Source organism: Schistocerca piceifrons, chromosome X (genome assembly GCF_021461385.2).
Source record: "Schistocerca piceifrons isolate TAMUIC-IGC-003096 chromosome X, iqSchPice1.1, whole genome shotgun sequence".
Lineage (NCBI taxonomy): Eukaryota > Metazoa > Arthropoda > Insecta > Orthoptera > Acrididae > Schistocerca > Schistocerca piceifrons.
Window position 1 is genome coordinate 132,984,491 of NC_060149.1, and position 19,237 is coordinate 133,003,727.

Genomic DNA, 19,237 nt, shown 5'->3' on the forward strand with positions numbered 1-19,237 from the left:
TGGCTTGGAGATGGCAGATGTGCCTGCTTAGAATGACAGGTCAGCTGTTCCTGAATGACACCCATAAAAAAAAATAAAAAAAAGCCATCTCACCATGACACCTGGCAGCCACTTGTGCTGCCGACCGAATGACCATTGTAAGGAAAACAAGGCAGGCCAAGGCAATCGGGGGAGTGCATCTTGGGGTGCAACGAATCCAAAAGACCCCATGGCTGGTACCCACGCAAACTTTTCCATGGACTGCAACCATTAACTAGCATTTCAAAGCATGTGCAAGAGAAATAGAAAGGGCATCATCGCAGGATGAAGCAGCCACAGATTTCCTCATTTGAAATTTGAATGCTTGCTCAAATTGCTCTACCTCCAAGTTAGAAACCAGGTGAAATGAGGCTGTAGTCAGATGCTGGATACCATTGTGAATGCAAAAGTTTGCACAGTCTTGTACAGTACCACACTGCTGGATGATAATAAGGCAGCGTTATCAAATGGACTGGCAAAATGCCTTACCTGGCAGTGCAGCAAGAACCGGTGCAGACAATTCTCCCACCATCCCATAGATTTGTTGAAGCCAGTGAACGGCACTGGCGGTGTGGGGGAGAAGTGTTACACTTGTAAGAACATCCTATATCACCACTTTTGTATCTGATGGAGATGTGACAAGGCCATGAACCATCATCACCAGCACAGATGTAACTGTACCTGCCTGCAGTGACTTGACTGCAAAGCCAAGTAGTTGAAACCGTGGGGAGGGAACAAAACTACGTGTTGAGTCAATTTATGGGGGAGCAGAAAATCTGAACACCACATACAGATGAGTATGGAGAAAGACACAATGCAATCCATGCAAATGATTGAGAAAGTCAGCAGGTGGAACCCAGAGCATGGTGCAAAGCAATATTCAGCTCTGGGTATGTTTATGTCAGTATAAGAACTGCTGGACCAAGCCTATCACCACCAGCAAGTGAACACCCTTGTCAGTGGTCCTGCCCCTATGATGTTTCATGCAAGCTCTCCATGACAGCATTCTGCACTATTTTGCTGTGATACCTATGTCATCTCATCTGCCTCCATCTCAGTGTCTGCTGGTGGGGATACTAAATGATCATTTCATTTCATATCCTCACAAACTGTTACACCAAGGTATTTGTATGAGTGGACTGATTCGAATTGTGACTCATTGGTATTGCTGTAATAGGATATTATGCTTTTTTTTCATTTTGTGAAGTGTCCTGGCAACTGTGGCATCCTCTGTTGGATAAAAGTTTCCCCGGCAGTGGATCGACCAATGAGGGAGAAAATGCAGACAGAGCTGACACCTCTGGAGGGACAGAATACTGCGGAGGCTGTGGTAACGGGCAGTCAGCTGACATCATCAGTAGTGAGGAACTGTCCACTGGAGAGGGGGGAAGGAGGGTTCTGGTTCAAATTCCTCAGGATCCCACATCAGCAGTTACTGGAGCTATCCCCATTAGTGCCCTACTATGGGGTCAATGGAAGAATGGTGTAGCGTGTGGTAAGGGTGGCAGCAGGTGAGCATGCTGTCACAATTGGGAGCCTCACACGGGAACACCACCATGACTGACCCCATCATCCAGCTGGCTTGGAGATGGTGTGTGCACACCTCGGTGACACTACTGCAGAGTGTGAGTTGTGTTGAAATTCCATAAAAAATGCTGTTCTTCCTCAGTCTTCTCTGTCAGTCACTAGGATGATACGCATATGACTATGATGCCCAGATGACAGACTTCATTTGTTCCAGTGTCTGTCACAATCTGCTAGTGGTTACAACTTGTTCCCTCAATGGCTGCTGGAATAACCTGTTCAAAATGTTGAATGATCTTCTCCAGGCAGGCACACTGTGTGCACAAGATTGTCATTCTTATCCCTTGTTGCCATTTCCATACAGGGTACCACTACTTTCAGTTCATACGAATTGCTGACAATTAACTACCCTTTTGCATTGTCTTCCCCCGACATAGGACAGAGTAGGCTTCCCAACTGTGTCTGCTATATTTGTTAAAATCATTTTTATTTTCAATCACAGTCATTTCTAGACAATAAAAGTATCATACTTCTTAAAATTCCTTCTCACCATTGCACTTCTGTTGACTGCAGCCTAATACTTGAAAACATGATCAAATACTCAATTATATGAAATGTTTTTCAGAATAACATGAGAGAATTAGATGACTCATAAATTGTATTACTCATTTGCTTTCTTTACATGGTTCATCCAAGCATCATACCTGGAAAGCAGTACTTTGATGTCAAGCTCCACTGTTTGTCGAAGGATACAACTTTTCTACAGATATTAATTGTTTCACATTCCAAAAATGACCCTGTTTTGTAAATCCTTGTTTCCACTCTCTCTTAACATTTTTCAGTCAGATTCCTCAACCTACCCCCCCCCCCCCCCCCCCCCCCCCCGATCTGTCACAACTCAGTCTACCTTATTTCCAAAACTGTTTTCTATGGTTCCATACAAATTGAGCCTATCTTTCTCAAATATCCCTACAATCCAGCTTTTATTCTAGTTGTAACATAACAAGGTTTTCAATCATATGTGTGTGTTATTTAATTTATTCTATAATATTATGTGTATAGTGAAATACTGAACAAGTTTCAGAGACAGACTGAAATCACCAGTTTATCTCTAAATCATCTCTGTTCCTTCCAAATTCAGTACAGGCTATCCCATACTGCTGTTAATCTATCATATATGAGATAATGTGTATGGAAAGTAGTTTGGCTTTTCCACAGTTACAGAATTGTTACTGAGATTTTATTTTACTTTTTGCAGTGGATAAGTTGTGTTAATTGTGTAGTTCACCATTCTTATTGCCAGCTGCAATTTAATTTAAATCAATTAGTTGTGCTCATGTAAAATTAAGTCCCAGTTTGGAACATGAATTAGGATACTTTCTTTCTTAGGACAAATTTAAAGTGTTGGAGTCAAAAAATTATCGTGTAAATAAACCTTATATTAAACTGACACATTCCACATCATTAAAATGTCATATTCATGATCTATGGAAAAAGAATTAATGTAATGTAATCTGAGCATACCTTGTGAACTGACTCACAGTTTCCATATGATTGAGAGAAGCTAATGGCAAGTGAGAAAGCTTTATTGTTTATAAATGACACACTGGGTTTCATGTTGCATAAGTTCTGAAAAAAAAAACTGAAACTCACACAGCTGTTACCTGATTAGTGCCTTTAACAGATAATCAATATTTTGCCATATTGATACAGATCCCAAACCAAGAAGTAGATGATTGATGATGAGAGTACACTTGCTTGTCTGGAGGTTTCTTTATGCCCAGAAGAGAATGTAGCAGTTTCCTCTAACTGCCATGATGTTACTGAAACATAGGATGCTTACTCCAAAAAGAAATCTGTTACTTTAATGTGGTTTCTAAAAAAAATTCCTGTCTTGAGTTGCAGAGGTGTGTAAAACTATCTGTTGGAAATTGAGACTCAGAACTTGCTTCTGTCATCATCATAAATATGGCCAGAAATTTGTCCTGGCTATTTAGGTACAAATATTCTTGTGTGACCTCTTTATACCACAGATTAGTGAAGACACACTTGAAAGATGAAAATTTTGTGCAGATGACGATCTTCAGTAGGAATGGAATAATGAAGGTGGCCAGCAGCTAGAAGACCCAACCGACTTGGCTTTATGAATGGTTTTAAAGGATGTGTGACATTTAATGTAGTGGAAATTATTTAAAAAGTTTCAAGATAACAATTGGTGTGCAGCAAAACATTCATAGTGTCTATCATTTTAGCAACTTAAAATATACATCACAACAGGAAACAAAAGGAGCTTCTCATTGTATTGTATGGGTTTGGCACATTTTTGCATGTCCAGTTGCTGTAAATCAGTTTCCAATGAAGCAATAGCTGCTTGAAAAACATAATGAAGATCCATCTCAACCACTCTTGGAAGGAAATTTCGTTATGGTTTCCCTGCACAAACTCCAGATGGTTTCTTCCTTAACACTGTATTCCCTTCCATCCTAATCCACCTTCTCATTACACACATGGTGCAATGGAGCACACTGTACTCATATAGTGACATAATAACTCATATGATGTAATAGGATTCTAATGTAAACTGCCAAAATGTTTAGTGAGCAATCCCCTTTTGCATATGATGTGGGGAAACTATTCATATTCATGTTGGTGGATTAAAGCACATAAAAAACTTTAGCAGTGGGTGAGGTTATTTGATCATTTTTCTTGATCATACCTTTTTGTTTTTGCAATTGCAGTATTTCAGTATTTTTATAATGTATTTAGTGTTAGGTTTTAGTATGAAACATCAATTAAACAATACTATCATTTAGTGCAGTTAAATGTAAAATTATATGTTTTCCTACTTTTATAGCATCTGTTAAAGACTAGTTTGCAGTCTCATCAGGATGAGATGGGATTTTAATGCAACTATTGAGATGTGTTAATTAGTAGTGATAACTGTCACTCAGTAAACTTTTCTGTACTTCATATCGTAGTGACAAGTTCACTGGCCTTTTGCCAGATGCAGCATAGCCACTTGCTGAGCAGATGTTGCTGCACTGCTGGGGAGTCTTGCTCGCTGTTTCACATCGTAGCTACAGTTGTTCACTGAGGATGGAGATCCAGTTTGTCATGTTGTGGATCATGATCTGCAACTGTGAAAAGTGTGCCTATGGTATTCAAAGAATTACTGTTTCCTGCTGCCTTCGTGGTCGTGAGCTTGCACCTTCAGAGTTAAGAGTCTCCCACTTCTACTGCATTGGTTTGTGGCTGCGTAGCTGCCAGTATTTACTATACAGTCAGTGATTGTCATAGAAAGAAAATAATGAGCAGCCTTTGTATGTATGATTAGAGTACTGGTTGTGATTTGTGAAAATCCCTATTCTTTGAACTGGAATTTTAATTTGAGTTCTTGCGTATAATGCCTTGTAACTTTGATTAGTAACTGTTATATTTGTCATAGTCCTCAATGTGGACCAGCATTCCATGTTTCCAGAAGATGCCCAAGTTATTGCTAAGCCCACTTGTAAAAAGCAATACCTTACCAAACTGAAACTCTTTTACTACTTGGTGCAATAATGGCCAGGTATAAGCAGAATTATTAATTTTAACTTGTGTGTTTTATTTTTAAAGACTAATGAGTTAAAATGCCGTGAAAGATTAATCATTAAAATTGTTTATTCCCTTTTACACACTCATTGTGATAAATTGCCAATTTAAAAAAAAAATCAGGATTATTGATTCAAAATATAGAAACATATTGTTCACAGCTAAGGTCTGAAAGGGCCTTATGAGATTTTTTTGGCATGCAACATGTAATTCATTTCTGTTGTTTTCACCTTGTGCCTATGCGGGTTTTTACCCTGTGTGTGTTTTAGAGTATCTAATATCAGCCGAATAAAGGGACTGAGCAATATCTGGGCTAAGCTCATGCTGGCCATCTTATGTCAATGCCTGATTACTAAGCAAAGGCATTTGTTTTCAGCTCTTTGAATTGTGATTTAATGTTGTTAATGCTTTCATTGTTTACATGTGAATTGGGCACTTTATTAACCCATGTATTGAATAACAGAAAACTGTTATGAAACTTGTAAATTATGTTAATACCGATTCTCTCCCTTTATGGCATTTAAACTCAAATGAGCAAAATTTTAAATTTTCTTGAAATGTTTAAAATAATAACTTAAACTGTCATTCTGATTTTGTGAGTCATTAATAACTTTATGGTGGCTCTTATAATGCCTGTTTTGGAAGAAGTCAAAATAACTGTGTGTTGACTGAAGTATCATCTTTCTTAGGAATTCAAATGTTCATTATTGTCAACATTGTTTGAATGCCACTGAGGTGAATTAATGTTGTAAAAAATCCTCCTCCTTTTTGAGTATGCTGAGTTCAGCACCTTACCACTCCTAGCTACCTGCTATTTTGTACTGTGTGCTTTATTTTAATGGTACATTTATATGTAATGATTAATGTGTATCAGGCATATCTCATTTATATTTGTTAAAATTTTCTTCTCAGCATGTGTATTGCGTTAAACATTCTGTTTCTCGTTTTGTCATTCTTTACGATGCATTTTTATTTAATCATTACTAGTATAAACCATATATAGTCCTTCAACAGGTTAAAAATGTATGACTTATTAAGTAGCAATATAACATGTGTAAAATGATGACATCAACTACATGGAATATGGTTAAAGATGGATCAATAAATTAGATCAGTAAATCAAATAAAATCAAATCAGCTATCTTGTTTTAATACTATGTTGTAGATCTTTGACAGTTCGTATACAGTTTGTGCAAATTGATTTTTATGTGATAGTTATATCTGGACTCTATATGAATTTAAAAAAAAGGAACAGATGCCAGAAATTTGAAGACTGTCTTTTGTATTGATTTTGTTGAGAAGCAGTATGACTTGGGCAATCCTACAGCCTGAAGTTTTGTTATTGAGCACATTGTTTACCATACAGGTTTTTTAAATGTTGATCATCTTCCCTCTGGGACTTAAACCATGATTAATTTACATATTCCTTATTGGCTTTAGATCTCTGTCTCCTATTGAAAGGAGGTGTGATTGCCAGCTTGTCCTGATGACTGACCCTGTTTACTTCTCTATCTTTCTTAGTGTCCGTCTGAGCTCCTGGTTCTTAATTTCATCATTGAGATCAGAACTGTGCTATATCTCTCTGTGAGTGATATTATCAGACAGAAAATCGAGCAGTTCAAAATTTATGAGAATGAAAGTGAAATTCGGCCTAAATATTTATTTAAGCTGACAAGCACACCAGTGTGCAGTGGAGTCAACAGAGGAAACAGCAGGTTATAATTCATACACTTACATATTCTTTATGCCTCTTATGATGTATCATGTCATTATGATGGTTCAAAGTTAAATATTTCTGTAGACACCATGCCTGTGATCAAAATACATTCAGATAGTGTACATTATCCTTGCTGAGATTTAAAAGTTCAGTGAAGGTATTGCATACAATATCTTTGGATGGCCCATACCACACACTTAACAAAGAACCAGTCATTAAGCTTTGAGTATTCCAACCCATTTGAAATCAGTGAAACAACAAAGTGGCAATATTAACACTGGTAACATTCTAGATCATACTGATTATGAATATTTTGGCTACCCATCCATACACATCCATGGATACTGACAGTGAGTAACACCACTGTGACACAATGCAGTAACATCTATGTGACATCACTTCAAATTTTCTTTTTTTCTCATTGGCACTTTTCAGTTCTTCCCAAATTATGTCGTAAAGTTAACCAACCTGACTAGATACTTCTCATAACAATAACTTCATTTTGATAATGATTTAAAAATAATATGAACTCTTAAATTAATATTTGTGAATGCCTTATAAGTAGATTCTTAACAGTAAAATGACTTACTTGCTGTGATGAGATGGCTAAGGTGTGTAATGTAGCTCACAGCAAGACGCAACGTCTCAATCCGTGAAAGTTTGCGATCTCGTGGCTCTGTTGGTATCAGCGAGCGCAGTGCTGTATATGCTGAGTTCACACTGTATTGGTGGAAATTCAGATTAATTGATAATTGTTTTTATAATATATTTTCTTTAAAATGAAAATGTAGTATTATGGAACAAATTTTTGATTCTTTTGTCTCAACTGTGTGGGCTAGACATTTTAAATGTGAGAATATCCAAATATCTGTGAGAACAAAAACAAGCTTGTTAATGATTTGTATTGACTTTAGATGAAGACTGGTTAAACATAAGGAACTGGGCGCTGTTGGTTTAAGTAACTATTTTGTCTTTTGATTTTAATTGAAAGATACCAAAATTAGGGTCTGATAGTATTAACTAATTTTAAAGCATCTACATTAAATGCAATACATGTGTGGAATTTTTTGTCTACTCTGCTGCAGAAAATGTGTCAGTATCCTTACTGACACCTGTGCAATGTTTAACATGACTTAGTGCCAGAAATATGCAGCCTTACAAAATAAGTTTATGAAACAGGGATATGCTATCTATAAAAATATGCCAACACTTAAAGAATAAAATTTGACACCCAGCAACCAGCCATCTGTTTACATGCCTTTATAACAGTAAACTCCTCATCTTTTCAACTCAAAGATAAACTTTGGGCTCATCAGTAAATATTATTTATTTTCTATTCAAGATGTTGATTACTGTAACAGACCTTACAATAATTGTGTACTATTTCTGACACTTTCTCTTAATAAATCCCAGCATCACAGTTCCTCATTGGTAGATATTGTCATGTGGTAACACAACTGAGTCAGAATCCAAAAGCAGGGACGTCACTGAAGTACAACACTTAGCTCTGAAAGAATGTTAATTCCCAACATATGGACACAAGAGAACTCGAAATTCAGAGGGGAAAAAGGAGGCTGGGGGCTTACACCCACTTGCTATAATTTCATTCCTTACAAATATAATTTTCTTTCTTTCTTTCTTTTTATTATGCATGTGATAAATATGCTACAGCTATACCCGTGAGCAAATAGTTAATGGTTTGTCAAATAATGAGGTTCAGTGACAAGTCCTTCATTTACTTCTTTCATAAGCTGTTCATATTTTCCAAGAACTTATTATATGAAAAGATATTTATAATTTCTGTTTCCCACAAGAAATTTTCACTATTTTGGCCTTTAAGACTGTTTGATTCTCAGAAATTATGTAGTAATTAGTTACCCTTATTTTTTAAATTAAAAACACTTGCTTTAAATAATATTTTTAATTAAAATTTTAAGAAATTTGAGAAAATAATGAACCTAAGAATTTGCATAAAAATCAGATATGTACAATGCAATAACTAAAGACTCCAGCTAACATCATTAATGTTACAGAAATCCATCATATAAATAAACCAAATTATTACATGTTTCTCTGTGATGTAATTGCAACTACCTAGCTCTTATTGCAAACTAGAATCTAATAACAATAATAATTACTACTCTGATGTAAATCTGTGAGTAATTACGAGAGCCCTTTGTGCAGCCAGTTGGGTTTTAAAGGTCATACACATAGGAAGTGCAAAACGGCTAAGCAGGGATGGCTAGAGGACAAATGTAAGGATGTAGAGGCTTGTCTCACTAGGGGTAAGATAGATACTGCCTACAGGAAAATTTAAGAGACCTTTGGAGAGAAGAGAACCACTTGTATGAATATCAAGAGCTCAGATGGCAACCCACTTCTAAGCAAAGAAGGGAAAGCAGAAAGGTGGAAGGAGTATATAGAGGGTTTATACATGGGCGATGTACTTGAGGACAATATTATGGAAATGGAAGAGGATGTAGATGAAGATGAAATGGGAGATAAGATACTGCGTGAAGAGTTTGACAGAGCACTGAAAGACCTGAGTCGAAACAAGGCCCCGGGAGTAGACAACATTCCATTAGAACTACTGATGGCCTTGGGAGAGCCAGTCATGACAAAACTCTACCATCTGGTGAGCAAGATGTATGAGACAGGCGAAATACCCACAGACTTCAAGAAGAATATAATAATTCCAATCCCAAAGAAAGCAGGTGTTGACAGATGTGAAAATTACCGAACTATCAGTTTAATAAGTCACAGCTGCAAAATACTAACGCGAATTCTTTACAGACGAATGGAAAAACTGGTAGAAGCCGACCTCGGGGAAGATCAGTTTGGATTCCGTAGAAATGTTGGAACACGTGAGGCAATACTAACCTTACGACTTATCTTAGAAGAAAGATTAAGAAAAGGCAAACCTACGTTTCTAGCATTTGTAGACTTAGAGAAAGCTTTTGACAATGTTAATTGGAACACTCTCTTTCAAATTCTGAAGGTGGAAGGGGTAAAATACAGGGAGCGAAAGGCTATTTACAATTTGTACAGAAACCAGATGGCAGTTATAAGAGTCGAGGGGCATGAAAGGGAAGCAGTGGTTGGGAAAGGAGTGAGACAGGGTTTTAGCCTCTCCCCGATGTTATTCAATCTGTATATTGAGCAAGCAGTAAAGGAAACAAAAGAAAAATTCAGAGTAGGTATTAAAATTCATGGAGAAGAAGTAAAAACTTTGAGGTTCGCCGATGACATTGTAATTCTGTCAGAGACAGCAAAGGACTTGGAATAGCAGTTGAACAGAATGGTCAGTGTCTTGAAAGGAGGATATAAGATGAACATCAACAAAAGCAAAACGAGGATAATGGAATGTAGTCAAATTAAATCGGGTGATGCTGAGGGGATTAGATGAGGAAATGAGACACTTAAACTAGTAAAGGAGTTTTGCTATTTAGGGAGTAAAATAACTGATGATGGTCAAAGTAGAGAGGATATAAAATGTAGACTGGCAATGGCAAGGAAATCGTTTCCGAAGAAGAGAAATTTGTTAACATCGAGTATAGATTTAAGTGTCAGGAAGTCGTTTCTGAAAGTATTTGTATGGAGTGTAGCCATGTATGGAAGTGAAACATGGACGATAACCATTTTGGACAAGAAGAGAATAGAAGCTTTCGAAATGTGGTGCTACAGAAGAATGCTGAAGATAAGGTGGGTAGATCACGTAACTAATGAGGAGGTATTGAATAGGATTGGGGAGAAGAGAAGTTTGTGGCACAACTTGACTAGAAGAAGGGATCGGTTGGTAGGACATGTTTTGAGGCATCAAGGGATCACAAATTTAGCATTGGAGGGCAGCATGGAGGGTAAAAATCGTAGAGGGAGACCAAGGGATCAATACACTAAGCAGATTCAGGAGGATGTAGGTTGCAGTAGGTACTGGGAGATGAAGAAGCTTGCACAGGATAGAGTAGCATGGAGAGCTGCATCAAACCAGTCTCAGGACTGAAGACCACAACAACAACAACAACAACACTATGTGATCAAAAGTATCTGGACACCCCCAAAAACACGTTTTTCACATTAGGTGCAGTGTGCTGCCATCTGCTGCCAGGTACTCCATACCAGCGACCTCAGTAGTCATTAGACATCGTGAGAGAGCAGAATGGGGCACGCCACGGAACTCACGGACTTTGAACATGGTCAGGTGAGTGGGCGTCACTTGTGTCATACATCTGTATGTGAGATTTCCACACTCTTAAACATCCCTAGGTCCACTGTTTCCAATGTGATAGTGAAGTGGAAACGTGAAGGGACACATACAGCACAAAAGTGTACAGGCCGGTCTCATCTGTTGACTGACAGAGACCACTGACAATTGAAGATGGTCATAATGTGTAATAGGCAGACAACTGCTCAGACCGTAATACAGGAATTCCAAACTGCATCAGGATCCACTGCAAGTGCTTTGATAGTTAGGTGGGAGGTGAGAAAACTTGGATCTCATGGTTGAGTGGCTGCTCATAAGACACACATCACGCTGGTAAATGTGAAACGACACCTCGCTTGGTGTAAGGAGTGTAAACATTGGACAATTGAACAGTGGAAAAACGTTGTGTGGAGTGATGAATCATGGTACACAATGTGGCGATCCAATTGCAGGATGCGGGTATGGCGAATACTTGATGAATGTCATCTGCCAGCATGTGTAGTGCCAACAGTAAATTTTGGAGGTGGTGGTGTTATGGTGTGGTCATGTTTTTCATGGAGGGGGCTTGCAGCCCTTGTTGTTCTGTTTGGTACTATCACAGCACAGGCCTACATGGATGTTTTAAGCCCCTTCATGCTTCCTGCTGTTGAAGAGCAATTTGGGGATGGTGATTGCATCCTTCAACATGATCGAGCACCAGTTCATAATGCATGGCCTGTGGCAGAGTGGTTACGTGACAATAACATCCCTGTAATGGCTGGACCTGCACAGAGTCCTGACATGAATCCTATAGAACACCTTTGGGATATTTTGGAATGCCGACTTCGTGCCAGGCCTCACTGACCGACATTGATACCTCTTCTCAGTGCAGCACTCTGTGAAGAATGGGCTGCCATTCCCCAAGAAACCTTCCAGCACCTGATTGAACATATACCTCTGAGAGTGGAATCTGTCATCAAGGCATTACTGATGGAGGGCGCCACAAACCTGTAAGTCATTTTCAGCAGGGTGTCTGGATACTTTTGATCACATAGTGTATAAGTAATATTTATGTAGCAAGAGTTGGAGTTGAGCTAGTATATCTATGTTAGATTCACAGTTTTGGTAACAACTACATGTGAGCTCAAATGTCATTGTGAAGTTCTTTGAGTTGGTGGGAGTTCTGAACATTGTGAATGTTTCATAGTTATAGTTTTCATATTTGTATTAACTAGTCAGAATTTGGTGGTGAATGGACACTATAAAAGCATTCCCACTGTCTGATTAGTTCATAATTAAATGCATATGCTTATCTGTGGTCATTATTCAATATGATATATTTTATTAAGCTGATCATAAAGTGGATATATGCATCAATAAATGTGAAGTTACAACACCTTAGCTAGTGCTGTGTTGAGTATATCATGTCAATACTTGAAGATAAGCATCTGAAGGCAATAAAGCATTGCAGGTAAGGCATATCACAAACTGAACTCCTGGATGGAGAGTGCTGCTTACACAGACACTGAATATTCCAGAATATGCAAATGTCACAAGAATAAGAAATTCTGAGAATCTTACAGAAATGATAGATGCTGAATAACAAATATTTGCTGGTGATTGGATTCAAACTGGTGAGCTGCAGTGTGCCAGCACAGCTTGTGGCATTGCTCCCTCTCATAGAGAAACAGTGACCCATTCTTTCAGAGATTTTCATTGGAGCTGACTATAGCACACTGGATCTAGACCTTGTTAGGGGTCCTCTGTATTTTAGCACTGGGGGATTTTCGCATTCTGGTTGTGTTGCCACATCCTCTTCACTATGGTGAGGATTGAAGGTAGCCCCTCCCATCAAAGCTTTGTAATCATGAAGTAGGTCTTCAGTTTCCTTGAACAAAAAGCACCCACCATCACTCTATGCCGCAGGACTGTAGTAGGGCTTCATACAGAGGACGTGGACGATGTCTTTTTGCTTTCATGTTCTTGACGAAGGGTTATAATTCTTGACTTCATATGTGACATCCGACAAGTAATGTAGGTTATGAATTGGCCAAAAGTAGCCTTTTAGTAATTTTTCTAAGAGTCCCACCTTCTGTACAGGAATAAAAATCTGTACTAAGTTTCCCAGGCTGTATCTCACTGGCTTGTGCTTGGTGTTATAGCGCTCTTGGTCCTTCTCCTGGGCATGAATGTCACAACAGGCAGTACTGTATTCCAGTGTGTGTGTTCAGCATCAATATACACCAAGAGAATGTCTGTTAACACCTTATTAAAGCATTCTGTGAGACAATTTGTTTGTGTGTGGTAGCCAGTTGCCACCTGTGGGTGATGTCGCAATGTGAAATTACCTCTGATACTAACCTTAACTGGAAGACTTTTTCACAATCAGATATCATTACATGGGATGCTCTCTGCTTCAAAATAATGTCATCAATAAATAATCTTGCAATTTCCAGAGCTGTGGCAGCATAGCAGCTGATGTAGTCAGCGCAGACTATTATCCATCGATTCCTGTTAGTCGACTGTGGGAAACTCCCCATGAAGCTGATACTAGTTCAGTAGAATGGCACTGCTGCAGGTGGAATTGGTACCCAATGTCACAGAAGTAATCATAACTCATGCTTCTGCTGCTGGCATTTCTTACAATGGCTCACACAGTGTTTACTGAGTTAGTAGAAACCTAACCAGTGATATATGTGTCTGATTCTGTATAGTGTCTTCTTGAATACCAGGTGACCAGATATTGGAACATGATGGGAAAACTCCAGTATAGCTGCTGTAGATGATCTGGGATGATGAGCAGTTATTTCTACATCTACATCTACATCCATGCTCCGCAAGCCACCTGATGGTGTGTGGCGGAGGGTACCCTGAGTACCTCTATCGGTTCTCCCTTCTATTCCAGTCTCGTATTGTTCGTGGAAAGAAGGATTGTTGGTATGCTTCTGTGTGGGCTCTAATCTCTCTGATTTTATCCTCATGGTCTCTTTGCGAGATATACGTAGGAGGGAGCAATATACTGCTTGACTCTTCGGTGAAGGTATGTTCTCGAAACTTTAACAAAATCCTGTACCGAGCTACTGAGCATCTCTCCTGCAGAGTCTTCCACTGGAGTTATCTATCATCTCCATAATGCTTTTGCTATTACTAAATGATCCTGTAATGAAGCGCGCTGCTCTCCGTTGGATCTTCTCTACCTCTTCTATCAACCCTATCTGGTACGGATCCCACACTGCTGAGCAGTATTCAAGCAGTGGGCGAACAAGCGTACTGTAACATACTTCCTTTGTTTTCGGATTGCATTTCCTTAGGATTCTTCCAATGAATCTCAGTCTAGCATCTGCTTTACCGACGGTCAACGTTATATGATCATTCCATTTTAAATCACTCCTAATGCGTACTCCCAGATAATTTATGGAATTAACTGCTTCCAGTTGCTGACCTGATATTTTGTAGCTAAATGATAAGGGATCTATCTTTCTATGTATTCGCAGCACATTACACTTGTCTACATTGAGATTCAATTGCCATTCCCTGCACCACGCGTCAATTCGCTGCAGATCCTCCTGCATTTAAGTACAATTTTCCATTGTTACAACCTCTCGATACACCACAGCATCATCTGCAAAAAGCCTCAATGAACTTCCGATGTCATCCACAAGGTCATTTATGTATATTGTGAATAGCAATGGTCCTATGACACTCCCCTGCGGCACACCAGAAATCACTCTTACTTCGGAAGACTTCTCTCCATTGAGAATGACATGCTGCGTTCTGTTATCTAGGAACTCTTCAATCTAATCACACAATTGGTCTGATAGTCCATATGCTCTTACTTTGTTCATTAAACGACTGTGGGGAACTGTATCGAACGCCTTGCGGAAGTCAAGAAACACGGCATCTACCTGTGAACCCGTGTCTATGGCCCTCTGAATCTCGTGGACGAATAGCGCGAGCTGGGTTTCACACGAACGTCTTTTTCAAAACCCATGCTGATTCCTACAGAGTAGATTTCTAGTCTCCAGAAAAGTCATTATACTTGAACATAATACGTGTTCCAAAATTCTACAACTGATCGACGTTAGAGATATAGGTCTATAGTTCTGCACATATGTTCGATGTCCCTTCTTGAAAACGGGGATGACCTGTGCCCTTTTCCAATCCTTTGGAATGCTACGCTCTTCTAGAGACCTACGGTACACTGCTGCAAGAAGGGGGGCAAGTTCCTTCGTGTATTCTGTGTAAAATCGAACTGGTATCCCATCAGGTCCAGCGGCCTTTCCTCTTTTGAGGGATTTTAATTGTTTCTCTGTCCCTCTGTCATCTATTTCGATATCTACCATTTTGTCATCTGTGTGATAATCTAGAGAAGGCACTACAGTGCAGTCTTCCTCTGTGAAACAGATTTGGAAAAAGACATTTAGTATTTCGACCTTTAGTCTGTCATCCTCTGTTTCAGTACCATTTTGATCACAGAGTGTCTGGACATTTTGTTTTGATCCACCTACTGCTTTGACATAAGACCAAAATTTCTTAGGATTTTCTGCCAAGTCAGTATATAGAACTTTTCTTTCGAATTCATTGAACGCCTCTCGCATAGCCCTCCTCACACTACATTTCGCTTCGCGTAATTTTTGTTTGTCTGCAAGGCTTTGGCTATGTTTATGTTTGCTGTGAAGTGCCGTTTGCTTCTGCAGCAGTTTTCTAACTCGGTTGTTGTACCACCGTGGCTCTTTTCCATCTCTTACGATCTTGCTCGGCACATACTCATTTAACGCATATTGTACGATGGTTTTGAAATTTGTCCACTGATCCTCAACACTATCTGTACTTGAGACAAAACTTTTGTGTTGAGCCATCAGGTACTCAGTAATCTGCTTTTTGTCACCTTTGCTAAACAGAAAAATCTTCCTACCTTTTTTAAGATTCCTTTTTACGGCTGAAATCATCGATGCAGTAACCGCTTTATGATCGCTGATTCCCTGTTCTGCATTAACTGTTTCAAATAGTTCGGGTCTGTTTGTCACCAGGTGGTCTAATATGTTATCGCCACGAGTCGGTTCTCTGTTTAACTGCTCAAGGTAGTTTTCAGATAAAGCACTTAAAAAAATTTCACTGGGTTCTTTGCCCCTGCCACCCATTATGAACGTTTGTGTCTCCCAGTCTATATCTGGCAAATTAAAATCTCCACCCAGAACTACAACATGGTGGGGAAATCTACTAGAAATATTTTCCAAATTATCCTTCAGGTGCTCAGCCACAACAGCTGCTGAGCCAGGGGGCCTATAGAGACATCCAATTACCATGTCTGAGCCTGCTTTAACCGTGACCTTCACCCAAATTATTTCACATTTCGGATCTCCGTCAATTTCCTTCGATACTATTGCACTTCTTATCACTATAAACACGCCTCCCCCTTCACTGTCCAGCCTGTCTCTGCATTATACATTCCAACCTGAGTTTAGGATTTCATTACTGTTTACGTCTGGTTTTAGCCAACTTTCTGTACCTAGTACTGTATGGGTGTTGTCACCGTTTATTAATGAGAGCAGTTCTGGGACCTTTCTATAGACGCTCCTGCAGTTCACTATTAGCACATTAATATTGTTATTCCCTGTTGCATTTTGCCTACTCCTACCTTGCTGCGTGTCAGGAGGCGTCTTGTCGGGCCTAGGGAGGGAATTCTCTAACCTAAAAAACCCCCATGTGCACTCCACATGTACTCCGCTACCTTTGTAGCTGCTTCGGGCGTGTAGTGCATGCCTGACCTATTCAGGGGGACCCTACATTTCTCCACCCAATAGCGGAGGTCGAGAAATTTGCACCCCAGATCTCGGCAGAATCGTCTGAGCCTCTGGTTTAAGCCTTCCACTCGGCCCCAAACCAGAGGACCGCGATCGGTTCTTGGAACGATACTACAAATAGTTAGCTCTGATTCCACCCCACGAGCGAGGCTTTCCGCCTTCACCAATACCGCCAACCGCCTGTACGAACTGAGGATGACCTCTGAACCCAGACGGCAAGAGTCATTGGTGCCGACATAAGCAACAATTTGCAGTCGGGTGCACCCAGTGCTCTCTATCGCCGCCGGCAGGGCCTCCTCCACATCTCAGATGAGATCCCCCGGCAAGCAGACAGAGTGAACACTGGCCTTCTTCCCCAACCTTTCCGCTATTTCGCTAAGGGGCTCCATCACCCGCCTAACGTTGGAGCTCCCAATAACTAATAAACCCTTCCCCCCGTGTGCCTGCTCGGACCTTGCTGAAGGAGCGGCCACATGTCCACTCACAGGCAGAGCGGGCAATGCCACATGGCCAGCCTCCACATTTACCCGCCGCCTCGTGCGCCGCGAACGCCGCTGAACCTGCCACTCCCCTTGCGGAGAGGGTGGCCCAACCGCGCCCGGTACCCGCGAAGATGTCTCGACAGCAGGGACAGTGGGTGAAGCATGTAACACCTGGGGTGTACCATGTGACACACCAGACTCCCCACTGCCGCTACACTCCGAGGCAGCAGCCTGAAGACGGCTGACCGCGGCCATCAACACATTCAGCTGTTCGCGAACAGTGACCAGCTCCTCCTGCGCCCATACACAGCAGTCACACATCCTATCCATCCTAAGAAATCAATTTACTGTAGAGAGTTAATCAACTTTTAACTAGACTGCTAATTCACTAAAGGCGGCTGATTGTTGACTAAACTGTGGTTGTTAGCCACTCCTTGTAGAAAACAATGAAAATAGCACTACCTGTCTCTGGACTGTATTAAAAACAAACTGTAGCACTGCTGGCACTATGGTTGACTAAAGGGACTCTCTCTGACTGTATTCAAAACAAACACGAAATCTGTGGAACACTGTTACTAGCACTATTTCTGCCACATTAGATCTTATACAATATTCTGTTTATTAACTGGAATTCTCATTAGTTGGCTCCTCTTTCTTCAAGGCTTTTATGTTTTGCAGCACTACTGAATATTTCCTCTGTTTAGCACCAGCATCATTAAATGCAGCAGTGACTGACATTTTGTCCATGCTGCACTGTTTTGCCAAAGGATTCCTTGAAAGGCAGCCACCAGTCCCATGTTTGTGGCCTTTTTATTTTTATGCTAATGTGACATCATACTCCTGAAGCATCAGTGCCCATATCACCAGTCAACCTAGTGGATCCTTCAGGCTAGTCAGTCAGCACAGAGAATGATGACCTGTCACAACATTTTGCCAAATAATTATAAGCAGAAAATGTTGATTGCCCAAAGTACTGCAAGCCACTCTTTCACAGTTGTAGAGTAGTTTCTCTAGGACCTGGAGAGTGCTCTAGAAGCATACAATATCACTTTTTCAGCACCTTCCTGAATTTGCACTAGAACTACACCTGTCCCAAAGCTACTGGCATTGGTGTGAAGTTCTGTCCCAGCATTCTCACCATACAGTGCTAGGAATTGAGAAGATGCTAACACCTCCTTAAGGACAAGGAAAGATCTTTCTTACACCCTGTTCCAGGAAAATTTGCTGTCTCCTTGCAGTAGCTCTTACAAGGGACATATTTTGAAATAGAATTCTGTTATAAATAGTCAGTAGTGTGAACACATTCTGAAAAAAAAGCTTCTCACATAAATAACGTGCCGAGGCTTCAGTAAATTTGTGAATGTTCTTATTTTCTCTGGATCAGGACAGACTGACATGTTCCACATCCATGAGATTCATCTCATTTTTTTGATCTATGAAACAAAAACTGAATCTAATCTAATCCAATCCATCACCATTAACTAGATGCCTCAAGATTTTTGTTCCTGAGTGACAAAGAGGTACTTTCTTGGATTCAGGCAGATGCCTGCAGTCTGAACACATTTCAACGTGATTATCAGGTGACTCAGATGTCCTTCAAAGGTCTTCAAAAAGCCAACAAAGTTATCCAGATATCAAAGACATGTTGTCCATTTAAGGTGTCAAAGTAGGTTGTCCATTATATGTTTGAAGGTGGCTGGAGTGTTACACAGTCCAGATGGTACAACTTTAAACTCATGAAAGTTATTAGGAGTTATGAAGGCATTCTTTTCCTGGTCAGCCTTGTTAATCTTGATTTACCAGTAACCTGTCTGCATGTCCACAGTTGAGTCTAAGGTGTCGTCAATGCGTGGTAATGGGTAGACATACATTTTTGTGATTTTCTTCTGTCATTGGTAGTTGACAAAGACACTCCATGTGC

The 19,237-nt window shown here is 40.0% G+C and overlaps 1 protein-coding gene across 1 annotated transcript in view; it reads right to left on the minus strand.

The window, feature by feature from the left end:
- LOC124721480 (basic helix-loop-helix transcription factor scleraxis-like) overlaps positions 1–19,237 on the minus strand; it is an 87,492-nt gene that overhangs the window by 29,674 nt on the left and 38,581 nt on the right. The window contains exon 2 of the mRNA XM_047246482.1: positions 7,440–7,570. Coding sequence (XP_047102438.1) covers positions 7,440–7,570 — 131 coding nt within the window. The remainder of the gene's footprint in view (positions 1–7,439; positions 7,571–19,237) is intronic.